General features: G+C 40.9%; 1 protein-coding gene across 3 annotated transcripts in view; it reads left to right on the top strand.

Annotated features, from left to right (window-relative positions):
- The first annotated feature begins 3,755 nt into the window (after nt 1-3,755).
- Nucleotides 3,756-18,589, top strand: part of sptan1 (spectrin alpha, non-erythrocytic 1) — a 37,049-nt gene continuing 22,215 nt past the window's right edge. For all 3 annotated transcript variants that reach the window (XM_085464624.1, XM_085464625.1, XM_085464626.1), the window contains exons 1-14: nt 3,756-3,870; nt 11,231-11,470; nt 11,558-11,683; nt 12,309-12,449; nt 15,407-15,687; nt 15,799-15,943; nt 16,043-16,197; nt 16,672-16,807; nt 16,959-17,060; nt 17,155-17,292; nt 17,376-17,486; nt 17,612-17,689; nt 17,784-17,939; nt 18,081-18,285. In XM_085464624.1, the coding sequence (XP_085320750.1) occupies nt 11,234-11,470; nt 11,558-11,683; nt 12,309-12,449; nt 15,407-15,687; nt 15,799-15,943; nt 16,043-16,197; nt 16,672-16,807; nt 16,959-17,060; nt 17,155-17,292; nt 17,376-17,486; nt 17,612-17,689; nt 17,784-17,939; nt 18,081-18,285 (2,011 nt within the window). In that variant the 5' untranslated portion in view covers nt 3,756-3,870; nt 11,231-11,233. The remainder of the gene's footprint in view (nt 3,871-11,230; nt 11,471-11,557; nt 11,684-12,308; nt 12,450-15,406; nt 15,688-15,798; nt 15,944-16,042; nt 16,198-16,671; nt 16,808-16,958; nt 17,061-17,154; nt 17,293-17,375; nt 17,487-17,611; nt 17,690-17,783; nt 17,940-18,080; nt 18,286-18,589) is intronic.

The following is an 18,589-nucleotide window of genomic DNA, read 5'->3' on the forward strand; positions in this document are numbered from 1 at the left end:
CACTAATGCAAACAACTTTAGAAGTGTAATTCTGTGAAAGTAATTCTCCCAGACATACACCTTTACAAAAGCCAGTGCTTGCATGAGATGTTTCGCCAGTTTAATATTGCCTTCAGAAAGAGATTTCGCAAGGTGCTGGTGATGGGGCTTTGAGAGGTCCAGTTTGACTAATGTGTGCAGTGTGGAAGATGAGTGTTGCCCTGGGTTGCGGTCGACATTGGTCCCGCTTCCACTCTTCATCGCCCAGCAGCAGGGTGTGGAAAATGGGGGTGCTTACTAAACCAGCTTTGCTGGCTCTCTCCTTCTGGGGGGTAGTCCTTTACATCCAGGTCTTAATCATCCCATCACTGTTGGCCATATCATATCACAATAGAGCTGTTTATCACCAGAATTAACAGTCACAGTTTTGTACTGTTGCTGACTTTTTTGTATGTATGTATGCCGAAACCAAGTCATGCATTTCTGATCCAGTAAGTACTTAAATGTGTCTTTCCTTCTGTTTGTATGGAGCTGAAAACAGTGGTGTTAATATTTTCCTTTGGCTGGTACAAGGCATTGTGTTTATCAATATCATTATTTTGAGTAGCATCAATAACTGTCATTCATGTTTTTTAAACTTGAGTGTATTTAATAATGGAAAGTTTTATATATGTTAAATATAATATTAAACCAGCAATAAAGCAAAAATATTTCTTTTCTCTTTTTTGCCATAATCAAATAGACTTTCCAATCAGTGGCATATAGTACGGCTGTTATGTTATCAAATATCATTACATGATTATCCTGGCCAAAAAAAAACTAAACAAAAAAGAATATATCACAATAATGATATGAGAAAGGCAGTCTGTAATCATATTTGTATAAAAGTACAATACCAGTATATGGTGCGGGATTATAATATTATTTTATGCCATGTTAGACCCCTAATTAAAGATTGTGAATTATTATGTAGTTTTAGTTTGCATTATTCTCCTGAATTAGAAGAAGGTGATAACTATTGCATTTGTTAAACTGATTTGCATTACATTAGACTGCTGATTTATTGTGAATGAATGATATTGTTTTATGATGCATTATACTGCTGAGTTATAAGAAATACTGTTCGCAGAAAGTCATCGCCTTATTTGTCTGATTTGAAGAGAACAGAACACACTGGAGTTTTCTGCCCCATCTCAGCAGGAGCAGATAAACAGGGAGCCAAGGTCGTAGCTTAGGCGCCGTGTGAGAGAAAGAATGTGAATGTTTAGGCTTTTATGATTAGGTGGGGGCCACTAGAGGCTATAAGAGTTTGATCAATGCTCCACCATTTTGAGATCTGATGCTGTCTGCGTACGGTGTCCATCTCCCACGCGTGTGATCATTAAAATCATCGTTTGACTCAACCCGGCCGGACCAGTGTTGTTATTGTGGTTTTTCCTCTTGTATCCATCCCCAATATTTGAATTCGTAACAATGGCAATACTCTTAATATTTATTTTGTTTGTTTTATATAGTTTTAAACTCCCCTAAAAATAGACTTTAATAATAATAATAGACTATTAGCTCATTTTTAATCCGATGGTATGAGCAGATCTCAAAAGTTGGGATGGGGCAACAAAGAGGCTGGAAAAGTAAGTGTTAATAAAAGCAAAAGATTGAGAAACATTTTGCAGCTGATTAGGCAACAGGTCAGTAAAAAGGCTGGTTTATTTTTTTTAATTACATCTTTACTCAGAAGTAAAGGTGGCAAAGTTTCTTCAATCTGCAAAAAACTGTGCCTACAACTTTTGGAACAATTTCAGAATAATGTTCCTCAGTTTAATATTACAAAGACTGGATATTTTAATCTACATTACATAATAAGGTTCAATAATAGTCTGGAGAAGCCTCTGTGTGCAAGAAACACAGAAGAGAAGCCTGAACATCCATCCTGAATACCTGTGATCTCTGGGCTCTCAAGTGCTACTGCAATAAGAGTAAATAAGCAAAATTTCAAATTGTACCTTGCAAGTCACAATAACAAAGTGCTTCACAAAAGAAATGCCAGAACATAAAAATAAAAGTTAAACACAGGTTTAAAAAGGTGGGTTTTTAGTTGTTTTGTCAAAGAGACGACAACAACAGTCACCTCAAGGTGTTTTATATTGTACGGTAAAATCCCTACAGTATCAGAAGGAAACCCCAACAATCACAAAACACCCTATGAGGAAACACTTAGCAAGAGTGGGAAGGAAAAACTCGCTTTTAACAGAAAGAAACTTCCTTTCAGCCTAATCTTAAAAGCAGGAAGAGTGTCTGTCTCTTGGGTCTAAATTAGGCGCTGGCTCTAGAGGAGGGGGTCCTGATAGCTGTAGGTTCTGATCATGGTAGTGAGACGTGCTATGATGTATGGTTTGGAGACAGGGGCACTAATGAAAAGACAGGAGGGCAAGCTGAAGATTAAGATTTTCAATGGAAGAGATGAAGATGAAATGCTCCTTTTATGTGAATATGCTGAGATCCCGAAGCAGAATGCTTTGGTTAACAAAGAAATGTGACAGCTATTGTTGTGCTCTCTGTTATTTCTGACTGTCAAGCCAGCTAATACAAAGAAAGCCTGGCTGTATTGAACTTGCTTCTCATCAGAATCAGCATACTTTATTAATCCCTAGGGAAATTATTATACCTTTAAAAACAATCAGGGAACAAAATAACACAGCGAAAACATGAGCAATATTCAAATAAAGAGGACCCGAACATAAATTTGGATTCAGATGGGATTTTACCTTAAGTCACTATCAAAGTAGTTACACCTTTTCATCAAGTAACTGATGAGTAATCAAGTAATCTTGTATGTCTTGGTCCTAGGCCTTAGGTCCAGCATTTATCAACTTGCCTGACTCATTAACTGATGTGCAGTGTTTCTGTTTAATACCTGTTTTACTTTGCTATAGTCTCCAGTGTATTGTCTCTAATGTTACCTTTAGTCAGTTGTCTTCAGCTTTACTTACCTTCCTGTTTCTAGCTCCCCTTTTACCTCAAGTTTATTTTATAAACTCATTTGTCCATGTTTCCCAGATGGATACTCATAGTGACTCCTTGTTTTTTACCCAAAAAGCTGATTCTGTTCATCTGGACATTACTGTTTGTTTGCTTCTCTCTGGATTTTGTATGTTATATGCACTTCAGGCAAAAATAAAAGGGCTCGGTCCTTGTCCATGACATGCCTGTGTCTGTTAGTCCTACATTTGGGTTCTTAACCTGCAATTCTCCAAATTATGACACTTTCAGCTGTACTTAAACTGTGAAAGTAATTTTCACTTAAAACAAAATATCAAGTATTATAGGTTCATATCTTAAAAAATGACTCTAACATACAATACTTCCTCTTGGAGTTAATGTAAAAATAGTATGAAAAGTTTCACAGCTCTGATGTGCACTCAAAATAATTAACTGTAATTAAAATGTTTATTTTAAGGCTTTGAGTGCAAAAATACAAGATTAACGCGTTTCCGGAAGATTGTTGTCTTGTCGAATTTGCACTTTTTATCTTTGTAGATTTGTATCACCATTTTATCATCTTGATTTGATAGCGTCTGTGACCGGAACCGGCAGCACTCATATGGATCGTTACTCGCAGAGAAAGCCCGGCGGGTTACGTTTGTGTCAAGCCAACTAACAAAAAGAAAGCCTGGCGACCTTGGATGAGACTGGACGCTGTTATCAGCAGAGCTTCGGCTTCTCCCGTCACTCCTCGGTTGTTTCCGCGCAGCTGCTGAAAATGACGTCACATTTGGGTTAAAGAAAAAAAAGGCCACCCCCATCTCCATCGACAGCGGTTGTACGTCCTTCGTCGTCGTTTCGCCTGGACAAGCACCAAGTTGTAAACACTTTTTTGATAAACCCACTGAGGTAGGAAAGTGCTGTTATTTTGAATTGAGTATATTACAACAGATTCCATGCACCATGTTTCCAAACTGGAAACGATTTGTTGAATTAATTTCATTGCTCTCCAAATACCGTGCATTCGATAACTGAATGGCTAAGGCTAACCAGCTGCAAGCGTTTTCATTGTTCGATGTTTTCTAAGCTGGTATGTAAAAACCCTAAACGACGAGCGAAGAAGTAAACCTGTTTGGCTCTGAGGCGGTCGGCTTGTTAGCTTTAGCCGCCTACCTAATGACGTTAGCCTTCATTGATACCCGTAAATGTACGCTGCATTCAAACAAAATGATCGGTTTAAACTTGGACAAGTCGATTGATTGATGGGGGTTATCTATAATAAATCTTATATGTAAGTTGTAATGTTGTTATGATGCCAGTCGTGGGCGATTTAATATGCTCTCAAGAGCGAGTATAGACTCATGAGTTGCTAGCTGGCCCGTTAGTCTTAACAGGTTTTTTCCTACTTGTCCAGTGAAATTGATCTTCACTCACAGTTTTTACACTTAATGTTTTGAGAATTAATCAAGCATTGGTTTATAATATTTATGGAAGCGGCTACATTAGCTTGTCGGCCATGCTACAAGGGAGCCGCCCAGTTCAGATGAATACCTTTGAACATCGGGCCTTATCTGTCTCTCCTGCTTGTATCTCAGTGCGGACTGACTCACAGTTAATCATTTATATGTAATTTGGTGGAGACACTGCTAATCAAATAGGCTAGTGTTTAAGGAGTTTAGTAAGGATGTGAAAATGACACTGTCATTTACATACATTTTGCGCTCAGTTGAGTCACTTATATATTAACAACAGCAAGCATCTGTTCTTTTGTAGCCCGGTTATACGCAGTGATGTTTTTATTGTGAAACAGTTTTGCTGTTTCCACCAGTTTTCTTGCAACTTTCCTAAGCATTGTGCTTTGTTGTCAAAAGCAGTTGGACTCACCTACGCTTGTCTCATTAATGTGTGCACTAAGGAATGTAAATACATGGTGCCACTGTATAATCGATATCATGATATGACACTTTTATGTCATAAAAGTTTGTACCAATGTTATCTTGAACAATACCATATAATCCTGTATTCAGTACCTCTAAAGAAAAACTGTTTGTGGATCTGTGTTTCAGTGGGATCTGTATGTGTTCTAACTTTTGCCAGACCACTTTCACAACTTAAAATGTCAGTGTTGCATATTCTGCAAGTCCATGTCATAGTCTGAGCCATTTAATAGTAACAGGAGGGACGGTGGAAGTCACTGGAGAGGCAGCTGACTATAGCTCCTTACACTTACTGTCAGAGTTTGTATAGTATAATCATTTATTTAAGAAAGCATAGCTGTGTCTGCTTTCATGTACAAACAAAACATATCAGCTTATGTGAGACCAGTTAACATTAATTTATTCTGATCTAACTAATATCAGACCCAAATTGTCATTGGTTGAGCTAAAGAAATAAAAATCTAAAATATGAGCACAGAATGAGGCTGTCAAATCCACCTGAGATATCGGCCAAGAGTGCTTAAAATTAAAGTTTCTGTTTGATTGTTTATTGGATCAAAAAGCAAATTGGTGGGGATATCTGGAATCCAGAAGTGTGCAAAGAACTCTTTTACTGTCATCAGTATAAAATTTCTATGAGGACAGTCTGATTTGAAACAGTAACTTGGTGAAAAAGCTGGACCCAAGATACTAACATCAGCAACATCATTGCTGCACCAGACCCTGTGGTTCTGTCAATGGAAGACTGAGTATTTCTAACCAGCAAAAGCCAAGCAGCCTGCATTGCTCACAAATTGCTATTCTTCAGTAGAACTACACTGTGACTATGACCTAAATAGAAACTAGGCCCCCTGTCTCCAGGCCTATCAGGTCTGCCTGCAGAGGCACCATAGCCAGTCTACTAATTTTCTTTCTGCTGCATGAACTTTTCGCTCATCCTAACACCCAGTTATTCGATCTCAAATGTATAGTGATGTACTTTAAGCATTATCTGATGAACTTCCTGAAAGCGCCCTCTTTTTGCCACTCCTCCCCTTTGATGGCTTTTTAATGACTGCTGGATCGATGGCATGTACTGTAGCCACCCTATACAGATCTGCAACATGTCGACAATTGATAAACCCAAACTCAAGGTAATGATTGTGTCTGTGTAAGCACTGTGTGGCTCCGTGTGTTGTTAGTGTGTTGCACTTTGTGTTTTGGTTTCTTTAAGAAAGAAGATTCGAGAAAAGCGTAGGGCAGCTGGGATGTTATTTTGCTGAGTAAAGGGATGGGAGGAGGTACAGAGCAGAGGGAGAGAGTGAGAGAGAGACGCATGGGCAGGGCTACATCTTGGCTTATTCTCTTGTACAGCATAGTCATTGCAGGTGCAATGCGTCTGTCTGTGGAGTAGATGAGACAATTCTTTTTTTATCGTCAGTATCAGACTTTTAAGGGGTACAGTAAAGTCTATAGATGCTGCTGCAGGCTACGACTTTGCCACAGATGTAGCCTCTGCTCTTTCAAGATACAAGAGAACCTGAGGAACCAGACTTGACATATCTGGTGTGTGTATTGCTTTGGTTTTGCAGTTTTCTGATCTGGTCTGGATTTCAACTGAGCCTGTTCTCATGGAGACATTATGGGATAAGAGGTTTCTTTATTGCATGTCTTGTGTTGCTGTGAAATTCTTTGCATGCACATGAAGTCTGATATTAACATTTAAAAATTTTCTCTGTTAACCTAACAAATGCCCTTCACAAAGTCTGGCTGTTCAGTCTTTGAGAAAACTCTTAGATTTGTTGGCTTACTCCTCTCTCGTGCCTGTCAGATAACTTTTTTTTTTTTTCAGGGCTAATGCTTTGATTAGTGCTGGTTTGCACATTTTTTTATCTTCAGTTCTATTTAATGTATTATATAAAGTTAACCATATAATTTCGATGTCAGACATAGATTTAATATTTACTAAAGGGGCTAATCCATGGATAATATGTCTTTTCCTGGAGTCTACTGAAGTAGCTACAAGCAATTTACAGTATTCAAAATAATATTGCTTCCCTTCAGTCTATCCTTAAACAGCTTACCTCGTCTCCCCTGAGGGCCACACTATGTTTAAGATGTGTCTCCCAATTGGCTGTGCGTCTTCGTCAGTATTAGACTATCATTTGAGTGTGTTCGAGATAAGCATATTCGATTTTCTCAGTGATGTCACAGAGATCGAAGAGTAGAGAAACAGTCTGAGCATAATGAGGTGAGGATTTTTACTTGTAAAGGCTTGGGTGTATATGACACTGACAAAACTGTAACACTGTATATGACAGAAAATATTGAAAATCCAAATACTGTAACATTTGTTAGTGATTAAGAGAAGGCCACAAACGTGCTGGATTGCAGGATAACTCCCTTTATACCATCACCTTCATCCTCCACTATTCCTCAGTAGGGAAAAAGGCCTGCCTCGGCTCATGAGACGTGACCCCTATTCAAAACACATGTTTCACCGAAGTGATTGGGTGTTGCTGAGTGAATGACTTCATCCGCTGCTCTGTGGACGTCTCTGATATAAACCCAGTGTTTAGGAAAGCTCAGCGCACTCTTAATCTGAGACATGTACTTGATAGAGTTGATCCTGTGTGGTTTGTCCTTGGCTTGATATTCACCTCCTGTGATCCTGTCTACTACTGCTACTGCAGAGAATCTAAGTTGGCATTAAACACTTTGTTTAATAAGGCTTAATAGTTGTGTTTTTGTTAGCATAACCATGGCGTTACATGGCGTAGTAATGGGTTTTCATACAATGGCATGTTGTTTCTGAAATATGACCATATTATACAACTCTCCAAGTTGTTTGCCGTGTTACACATGTTAGAGCTGTGTTTATGACATGGAATACCTTCTTACATTTTTATATCTTAATGGTTTTACTTTAATGGCTTTGATTCTACAGAAAGGGAAGCATAGACAGTGTTAGAGACCATACAATAAAAAATTCATGCAGGTACTTACAAGCACTTTTCTATCCTTACTGAGCACTCAAAGGGTGTTTTAGTCTACAAGCCACATTCATATGCAAAAATTGGTACAGCACTTAAATGCTTTTTACCTACATACACCAGTGGATACAGTGGGTTCATGTTGAGGTTTAGCATCTCTCCCAGTGACACATTGACATGTGATTTAGAGGTGCCGGGGATTGAACCACTCACCTTCTGATAAGTTGGCATCACAGTTTGCTTCCTGAGCTGCCTGATTATACTAGCTATTTCAGGGTCGATATCCATTGTCCTCCATCCACCCACACACTTTAGTGTTTCATCACCTGACAAAGCAAGTTTTCTCTCAACACTTAGAAGCAGCTGGAATCTAAAAATCTGTCAGTGAACCCAACATTACATTTTTTAGAACGTTTTCAGACAAATATATTCATAGTTGAGGCAACTGTTGTTGTAATTTGGCACTATATAAATAAAATTGAAATGAACAATCGCTAAATTGAGATAATTTGGGTGTTTCTGCGTTAAAGTGAACCTGAAACTTTAAATGTATAGAGGCTAATTTACACCATGGAGCCCTGCTTTCAAAAGCTGACATAGATTTAACCTGTCTATGAAGCTGGATCTAAGAAATAAGTGCCTAAAGTTAGTTTTTAAAACATGTTTAGCACCATCTTGTGCCAGTACAGAACTTTACATCACTAGCAAAACAACTAAGAACCACTGACTGCTTAAGAGATGGAGAGTGAATGTTAGTATATCCTGGGTTTCTTAACATAAAACTCATTGTTGCACCCAGGGATGGTACAAAAGGGGCCTCCTTATACAAAGTTTTGGTTTTAGTGTCCTTATTTTCCCAGAGTTATTGGTTTTTTAAAATTTAACTTTACACACTTATTTCTTAAAGCCAGCTTCACGGTGTTAAATCTATGTCAGTTGTTGAGAGCATGGCTCCATGGTATAAATTAGCTTTTATAGATGAAGTGTTTCATGTCCACTTTAAAGTAGATACTTGGACTTTGGAATGCTGCTGACTTCCACAGTATTATGCAACTGGTTGTTCAAAGTTTTGTCATTCCTGCCCAGTATAACATTTTTAATGTGTCTTGAAGATAGAAGCAAGTGTCACATGACTACAACCATCTGTGGGATATAGCTGGCATGCTAACACGGTTGTGGCCACCCCCTTTGCCTGACTGTCAGCAGTGAGGCTAAAAGAGAGAAAGCTGTTATCTAGTGATAGAGAAGGGGAGGGAGTGCTATCAGCAGATGCAGTCTTGTGTTTATGGCGTCACAGGCCTGTTATTGACCTGCTTTCACACTAATGTTCTTCACACTCGCTCACACTCACATGTTAAATTCCAGTCAGACTTTTACTGAAACGTCGAAGTATTTATACCCGGTATCTGACAGTAATGACTATAATGTATCCAGTCCCCTTAAGACTAGTCATCTTTATATTACATTAGAGGGATATAATGATTGTACAAATTTGCTGGGCCATTGCATTTATGAGGTCAGACCAGCAAAATTTGCAGTATGAAAATAATGATTTAGGGATTAATTTCAGCTTTAAAGGAATTAGAACATAAAGTGATGTCTAAGATTTTATCAGGTTAAAGCAGTAGCAGTAGAGACTGCGCTTATATTGTGAAGCACAGTGCTGTCTGACTATAGCGTATTTACCTTTTTTCAAGAAAGGAGTAAACAGTGTGCATTAGTTGAAGCTTGCAAACCCAGAGAAGAATAAGACAAGTGAGATGAATAATTCTGTTGCTGTTACCTTTGTCAGCAGCTTGAGAATGTCATGTTGGTTCTTAGGTGATGGAGACTGAGATTCACAGTCATATAGCAGCCAGCATGACTGTGCAGAATGAGGCTGAGTCCAGTTAAATCCTTGAAATGATTTAGGCCCTCTGATATGGGGTGAGTTAGGAGAGGGGGAGGGGTGCAAGCTGGAGATCACTTTGTGTCAGGTGGTGGGTTGATGGTCGTAATCGGCTTACAGTACACTGTTGGACTAGATTTTTGTGAGTTTTTGCATGTGTTGAGCCCCTGGGATGCTTGCTTGTCTGGAGAAATATTAGCGTCTATGGGGACCAAACCATCTCTGGTTCTTGATAAAAAGCTGAACACAGCTAGACTGCTGACTTCACTAATACCCCCACGTCATTCAGAGAGGGAATTAGTGGAATCCAGGAAATTGTCTCACATTTATCCATCGGTTTTTGTGTTGCTGTCTGCAGCATCAACAAAAACACGCAGATCTAACAGCATGCATAGCCCCGCCCTCACTCAGTCTGGTCTCAGCTGTTGTGCTTGGAGGTTGATTCAAACAGATCAATACCTCCATCCCTGTTTCTGTTTTGCTTCTTATTAGAGAGGCTAAAAGCTCACGTTTCAGTTTGATGAAATCATAAAACTACTAATACTCACATTGGAGTGGCTGCGGTTCAGAAGACAGAACAGGTTTGATACAAGATAAAACCCCAAGTCTGATGCATCCATCCAAGTATGATTGTGTGTTGCTGTTAGTTAGAAAGCACTTGCATAGAAAAAGCATAGAAAAAAAGTGCTTGTGTGAGTGCTCACTTAGAGTATTAAAGAACCAAATAAGAACCCGTCCATTTACCATTTATACTTTTTAGTTTCTTGTTACTGCTTTGATTAAGAATTTATGAGTACGTTTAATCAGATATGTTGTTTAAAGCTAAGCTGCTGGAAATGATAGATTAGTATCCTGTTTTGTTGGATGTAACGTTCCTACTTGGTTGTTGGCCACTGTTCAAGGATACTTTAACCATGGGGCCTAGGGCACAGTGGGAATGAGCTGACTGCTGCACTCTCTTTGTGTAGTGAAGCCTAGTTACTGTTCGCATGCATGTGGAATTTCCGCCCCCACCCCCATTTGTCATTTTTAGTATTTCAGCTGCCGGCCCTTTGGTTGCTTAGCTAGAGACAGGATAGGGTGGGTGGGAGTTAAAGCATGCAGCCTTGCTCTTTGTATCCATGTTTGAGTCCAAAGAAAAGCAGTAAAGTGGGATGTGAGAAAAATAACAATGTTTAAATGTAAACAGGAAAATGCAAAGACTGGGGTCTTTTAAAGAAATATCTAACCCTACTCAGACACAGCAAGACAAGCTGAAGATTGATTTTAACCTTCTTTTCTTTAAAGTTCATGTTTTCCATAATGTGATTATGTGGATAGGATGTGTAGGCGACATATTTTTTTCATCCAAATAAATTTCCATTTTGAGATATGTTTCATTCGCTTTTCCATACACAGCTGATTTGTCTCTGCTGTTATTTAAATGTGCATGGAAAATAATCGCACGTATGTCATTGATGGTGCTTTTCCAGAAAATGGACACCGCAGGAGCCAAAGTGCTGGAGACAGCTGAAGATATCCAGGAACGTCGGCAGCAGGTCCTGGACCGCTACCGGCGTTTCAAGGAGCTGTCGATGGTGCGCCGGCAGAAGCTGGAGGACTCGTATCGCTTTCAGTTCTTCCGCCGTGATGCCGATGAATTGGAGAAGTGGATCCAGGAGAAGCTGCAGATTGCCTCTGATGAGAACTACAAGGACCCTTCCAACCTGCAGGTCTGTCAGTTATTTAATGTATATGTATTTAAGTCCTGTTAGACCGTAAGAAGAGCACCTTCTATCATATATGTTTTTCATACACAGGGCAAGCTGCAGAAACATCAAGCTTTTGAAGCTGAAGTTCAGGCCAACGCTGAAGCAATCATCAAACTGGACAAGACTGGAAATCTAATGATCACTGAGGGCCACTTTGCATCTGACACTATTCGAGTAAGTTACCAAAATGCACACTAATATGCAGTGTGTTGACATTTAGGTATGCCTGTGGTGGGCTTTGGGGTTATATGTATGTTCACGATGGATGTAGCCACTGTGACACCAAACATTGCTTTCCTGACTATTTATTAGTTGTTGTTATTATTAGAAAGCTACATCCCTAAATATACAGGAGCAACATACAGAGACAGATACCTGATAATTAGTGCAACATAAGAGAAAAATAAAATATTAGAATTTCACTCACATAAAATGTAGGTCTTCTTGATGACTATTAACCCCTTCCATCCGATTCAGTCCTACACGCCTTACCGGACACAACAGAGGCCAATAGTTACAAGTGTCAATATGGCCGAGTATATAAAAGTAGGTGCTGACCTGTGGTGTGACTCTTGAGTGCTGTGAATTCTTAAAGATTCAGTCAGCTTTCCCCTATTTTTGACTCAACGGTTTCAAAATGTACTTTTTATCGCATGCTCTGTGTTTCATTTGAATCGGCTCTTCCACGATCTTCAGTGGAAAAGACTTCTCTTTGGTTTTCCAACATATATCCAAGATAATTTTCTAATTTCTTGTCACTAACTTTATTAACACTTCCCACCTTTGTCACGTGCTCTAGACTCGTCTGGAGGAGCTGCATCACCTGTGGGACCTCCTGCTGGAGAAAACCAAGGAAAAGGGCATGCGTCTGTTGCAGGCCCAGAAACTGGTCCAGTATCTGCGTGAGTGTGAAGATGCCCTGGACTGGATTAGTGACAAGGTTAGATTCATATCTCTGTGTTTGTTTTAAACATAGAAAGAAAGACTTGAGCATGAGTATATGAACTTGATTTCTCTCCATTTCACAGAATGAGGATGAAGGCAGATGTAGTTACAATTACAGTTACCATAGTTTACCAGTTCAGTTTAGCCGTCGTCATTGCAAGAAAATTAGACATGACCTGTAAAGTGGACATGAAACAATACATGTATAAAGGCTGGATTTAAGAAACATGTGTTTTTAGAACAAGTTTAGTGGCGTCTTGTGCCAGTACAGAACATTGGTGGGTTGGTTGGTTGCAGCTAATAGACCTACATTAGTTTATGTTTGCTAAGTAGTGACGGAACTGATAACTCGGTTGAAAACAAGGAGACAAAAAATAAAAATCAGTCCAAGTTGGTCACTTGGTCAGATTTTGGCTGCAGAAATCTATTTTATGTTAAGACATCAGGGAGGAGCTACCCTCCTCCCTATAAAAGGGTGTGATGCAGCGCCACTTGTCATTCAAGATAAGCGCACTTCTTCCTCGCTTTGTGCAACGAGTGTGATCTGGTGAGACACCAAGTTCTCCTTCAAACATTTAATTTGGTGTCTCACTATGGGGATTTGCATAGTCCCGTATTGCCAGCTAAGCTTATCTGAATGACTGAGTGCCATCTTAAAAGATCTCATGTGGACCCACACTTAAGACAGTGTGGGCTAGGGATGGTGCAGTGATATCTAACCTGTAGAACCTTGCAAAGATCAAAGGTGAAGCCCAGCTTGTTGTTGCAAATATTTTCTCTACAGAGACACCCCTAAAGATGACCCAAGAGGTTGCCATCCCTCTAGTAGAACGTACATAAATCCTCCAAATGACATCCCGGCACTAAGGTTAAATCCTACGTAGACACAAGAAGTTTAGAGAGAAAGTAGAGCTGTCGTGCCCCTTTCATAAAATGGCAGGCTAGTGGTAATGCCTCACCGGGCTATCTGTAAAGCTCCTTTGGCAGGCTGAAATGTCTGCCAGAGATACTTTAATTGTGGAAAAGGCCTTTCCTTTATCTAACAGCCCCTGCAGAAAAGTGGTGATTGCTGTTACAGAGCATCAAAAAACAAACTTATTCTATTACAGTGACATTGTGGAGGGGGCCCTAGCACTATGAATAGTGACTATGACCCTCTAAGGTAGTCCTTCCGTACTCAGATTAGCCCACAGGGCAAGGCAACCTGGGCGGGGTTATACGATTTCCCCCCCCTGGCCTGGGAAACTAGGTCTCGTTGGAGGGGAAAGACCTTCCTGGCTGTGACAGCTGCCAGTGACACCCACTGAGTGAAAAATGTAGGATTTCTCCAGTGGCAGAGTGCTGCATTGCAGTGCGCTGTCACTCTGATATGGTAGTAGGCATGGCACTTTGGGCATAGTTTCAGGGATGCAACCCATCACTGAAATCCCCTCACATGCAGTCTGCCTAGTGGGATGACTGCCAGTGAAGATGCCATTAATTCCAGCATCTGCCGGCATAGCCTAAATAGGAGACATCTCCACACCATGAAAGAGATGGGCTGAGCTGGCTGCAGGACACTCTTTTTGTAGATTGTAGTGAAACCCAGAGCCATCAGGTGATCCACTGCCACCCTGGCATGCTTTCTTCCCATCATTTCTGACTCTGATAGCAGCAGCTAATCGTCTATGCATGTTGCTAGGTGCACTTCACAAATACCCAAGGGCTCAGTGAGACAAATGGCAGGACTAAGTACTCGTGCGTTTTGCCCTGAATCACCAATTGCAGGAATTTAATGTGAAGTGGGTAAATGAGAAGTGAAAATATGGGTCCTTCAGGTCTATTAATGTAAACCAGTCACCTGGGCGCACTACATGTAGAGCAGAGTGGCATTTGTCAGCATCCTGAACTTGTAAGACCTGAAATGCTGATTCAGTGCCCTTTAGTCCAGTATCAGACGCAGTCCCCCTCCCTTCTTGGGAACGAGAAAATACTTTGAGTAAAATCTGCATTGGCTCTGCTCCTGAGGTATTTCTCATATTTATAGCAAGGTAGATATTTCTTCTTGCAGTATTCTGGCTGATTCATGATTTTGCATGAGAGGAAATAACTCTGTGAAATCTGTAAGGGTTGGTTGCAAATTGCAAGCGGTATCTTCGCTTGAATGCCCTCACAGCCCACTCTCCTCATCTCTCTACTCTTGCTGAGAGAAGGCCCAAAGCCAGGCAGCCCACAGTGGAAATTACTTTGGCTCCCTCTTGTGATGGGAGAAGGTTTTGCAACCAAATCCCAACTGCCCATGCGGGTGGTCTGAATTTGACCAGCATTCATGAGGCCAGCATTTGACCAGGATTCACTGAGGAAATGCACCCCAGTGGTGTTTGGGGGTGTGAGGGGATTATGCCAAGGGCATGGGATTATTTTCCCAATTTACATTTAGGCTTCACTTTTCCACACCTGTAATATGAAGTAATCCAGTCAGTGAGATGATGTGAGGGAAAAGAAAGACGTCCACAAAGCGTGGACATAGACTTGTATGTTAGGATTCCTGATTGTCCTTTGGTAAGAAAATTAGTTGTGTTTGTGGTGTACTAAACTGTTTGAGTGGGTTTTGGAAAGCTTGGAAAAACATTTTATTTTGTAAAATAGTGGCGATCGCATCTTTTGGCCAAGCTGTTTGTGCCGCTCGGTACATCGGGCCAGAGAGGACGAAAAGAAGCTCTAATTTGTCGACCTGGTCAGTCACCTGTCACCCGACTCAAACAGGCAATCCTCCAAAGAGTCCTCATTTATACACTGCTTTACAAACCTGAAGATTACAGAGGTCGTGTCCGCTTGGAGACTTGAGGCCTATATTTGTTGCAATTATTTTGAATTCTAACGAAAGCCAGACTCATTGTATCAGATAGTAAAGCACCAAGGCATACTTTCTCTCTTTTTTTTAACTTTCTCTTTCTCCACTTTTACCTAAAGGAGGCCATTGCCACATCAGAAGAGCTGGGCCAGGACCTGGAGCACGTACAGCTCCTGCAAAAGAAGTTTGAGGAGTTCCAGACGGATCTGGCTGCCCATGAGGAACGCGTGAATGAGGTGAACCAGCTTGCAGCTAAGCTGATCCAGGAATCCCATCCAGAGGCAGAGCTCATTGTGCGCAAGCAGGACGAGGTCAACGCGGCCTGGCAGCGCCTGAAGGGCCTGGCCCAACAGAGGCAGGGCAAGCTGTTTGGAGCTGCTGAGGTGCAGCGCTTCAACAGGTAAGCAGCGTCATAACCATAACACATGAAAAACTCTTACACTGTGTGTATGTTCATTTTTTTCTTTGTCATGCTGCCGTTAGTAACAGACTGTGTGTTTACCTCGAATAGGGATGTGGATGAAACCATCAGCTGGATCAAGGAGAAGGAGCAGCTGATGGGGTCCGATGACTTTGGGCGTGACCTGGCCAGTGTTCAGGCTCTGCTGCGCAAACATGAGGGCCTGGAGAGAGACCTGGCAGCTTTGGAAGATAAGGTAGGGCAAATGCCGATCTCCGCTATGTTAGCAAATATAGTAAAAGGGAAGTTAAAAACTTGATATCCTGACTTGCTGTGTTCTCCTTCCTTAAATCAGGTCAAAACTCTGGGCGGTGACGCTGAGCACCTGCAGCAGACACATCCCCAGAACGCTTCGCAGATCCATTTGAAAAAGGACGAACTTATCACCAACTGGGAACAGATTCGCACTCTGTCTACTGAGCGCCGTGCCCGTCTGAACGACTCCTACCAGTAAAATACCAATAAATGCAGTAAAACAAGCAAATCATTCATCAACCTTTCACAGAAGCCAGGAGATAAAGTTATATGCAAAGGCCATGTGTTGGAGCATATCACTCTGTTTTAAACAACAAGCTGTTCACAATATATAATTACTTTACCTGACATGTTTTTAGAATTAACGCTGATGAACAACAACAACAAACTAATGTACCCAGGTCTATATATGGGATATAATGATGATGATAACAGTGAAATACTACATACACAACAAAAGTATAACTTATATCGGGGAATGAAAACACACATGCACATAAACCTTTCTAGGATTTATAACTGATTTAGACTTCTGTGTGAATCTTTGGGGACTTTGTGGGGTCTTATGTACAGAGTAATTTTCAGTTCATATTTGCCAAGAGCTCAGGCCTGTCCAACTTGTCCAACCAAGTTTGCTCATTCTGTCTTTTTTTTGATGATTTGTTTTAGGCTGCAGCGTTTCACTGCTGACTTTAGGGATCTGACTAGCTGGGTAACTGAGATGAAGGCTCTGATCAATGCTGATGAACTGGCCAATGATGTGGCTGGAGCTGAGGCCCTGTTAGACCGCCATCAGGAGCACAAGGTAAAATCTTCTAAACTATAGAGACCTCCAGCCTAAAGTGTCTTTGCACTTAGTGTAAAGGCTCAAGAAAGTGTCAAATCCTTTTGTCTCATAATTCACACCCTGTGTTAGTCAACCTGTTTCCATGTTTTTCTTATTTATATTTTTTTAGGGAGAGATTGACGCTCACGAGGACAGTTTTAGAACTACAGATGAAGCTGGCCAGGCCTTGCTCAGTGCAGGACACTATGCCTCTGATGAGGTGAAGGAAAAGGTAGGATTATGACACCGTGTAGGTAGAATTTTCTCCACTCTTCATCTGTGTCATACTAGCATTTAAAATGCTCTTCTTGGTGTATTTTGTGTAGCTTGGTGTCCTTGCTGCAGAAAAGGAGTCTCTGCTGGAGTTGTGGGAGGTTCGCAGGCAGCAGTATGAGCAGTGCATGGACCTGCAGCTCTTTTACAGGGATACTGAGCAAGTTGACAACTGGATGAGCAAGCAAGAGGTGAGTTACCACACCAGAAGAGCTTGGTGTTTATTAGCAAAAAGATGTGCTGTGGCAGTTTTTCATGTATTCTCCTTGCGTAGGCTTTCCTCCTGAATGAAGACCTTGGTGACTCCCTGGACAGCGTAGAGGCACTGCTTAAAAAACACGAAGATTTTGAGAAGTCGCTGAGTGCTCAAGAAGAGAAGATCACTGTAAGTTTATTAAATTTGCCCAGTTACATGATGATTATTGCATCTTCTATTCTTGAATTATTGCCACTGTGTGAGAATTGTAAATTGAAATTAACCTTTAATCTGTTTGTGCTGCACATCTCCAGGCTTTGGATGAATTTGCTACCAAACTGATTCAGAACAACCACTATGCCAAAGAGGATGTGGCTACACGCAGAGATGCTGTAAGCACTGCTGTCTGCTTTCCACATCAGACATAAAATCAAATACAAAAGGCTTTCTTTGAAAATGTGTTTTCTCTCCTTGTTGCATTTATAGCTACTCAGCCGCCGCAATGCCCTGCATGACCGTGCTCAGTCTCGTCGTGCTGCCTTGGAGGACTCCTTCCACCTCCAGCAGTTCTTCAGGGACTCTGATGAGCTTAAGAGCTGGATCAATGAAAAGATGAAGACTGCTACTGATGAGGCTTACAAGGTAATTTGTGAAAGAAATTGATATTGTCTTCTCCCGATATTTGTGTCTCCCATTTTTTTTTCATTTGTGCATTGTGATGTTTTCTTTTTTGTCTGTTTTCTCCATTGCTGAAATTCTGTGTCTCTGCTCTCCTGTCAACAGGACCCCTCCAACCTGCAGGGCAAGGTGCAGAAACACCAGGCCTTTGAAGCGGAGCTGTCTGCTAACCAAAGCCGAATCGATGCCCTGCAGAAGTCAGGCCAGGAGCTGCTGGATGGAAAGCATTATGCCTCAACTGAGGTTTCTGGTCACATGGAAGAAGTCAGCTCTCAGTGGAAAAAACTGCTGGAGGCCACTGAGCTCAAAGGTATAGTTTGGAGGAAAAGTGAACATAAAGATTTGATTTGAGCTGTGCACAGTGACAAAGTGCATGAAGAGTGGCAGGGCTTTTGTGTATGTTTGTGCACACACACAAAAGAACAAATAAACTGCTGGATACCCACTGAGAAAACAGTGCAACAGTTAGAGAAAAATAAATAAAATTCTAAACCACACAGGGACAAAAGTCATTCAGTTATTCTACCATGGGAAAAGAACAACTCAAAGCAATTACTGTTACATTTCTGCTCATGATGAGTGAATGTCAACATCTGACCACAACTTTAGCTGAG

This window comes from Copadichromis virginalis, linkage group LG7, assembly GCF_057382275.1.
Source record: "Copadichromis virginalis isolate Kocher_CV1m ecotype Utaka linkage group LG7, C_Virginalis_male_GT1.1, whole genome shotgun sequence".
NCBI lineage: Eukaryota > Metazoa > Chordata > Actinopteri > Cichliformes > Cichlidae > Copadichromis > Copadichromis virginalis.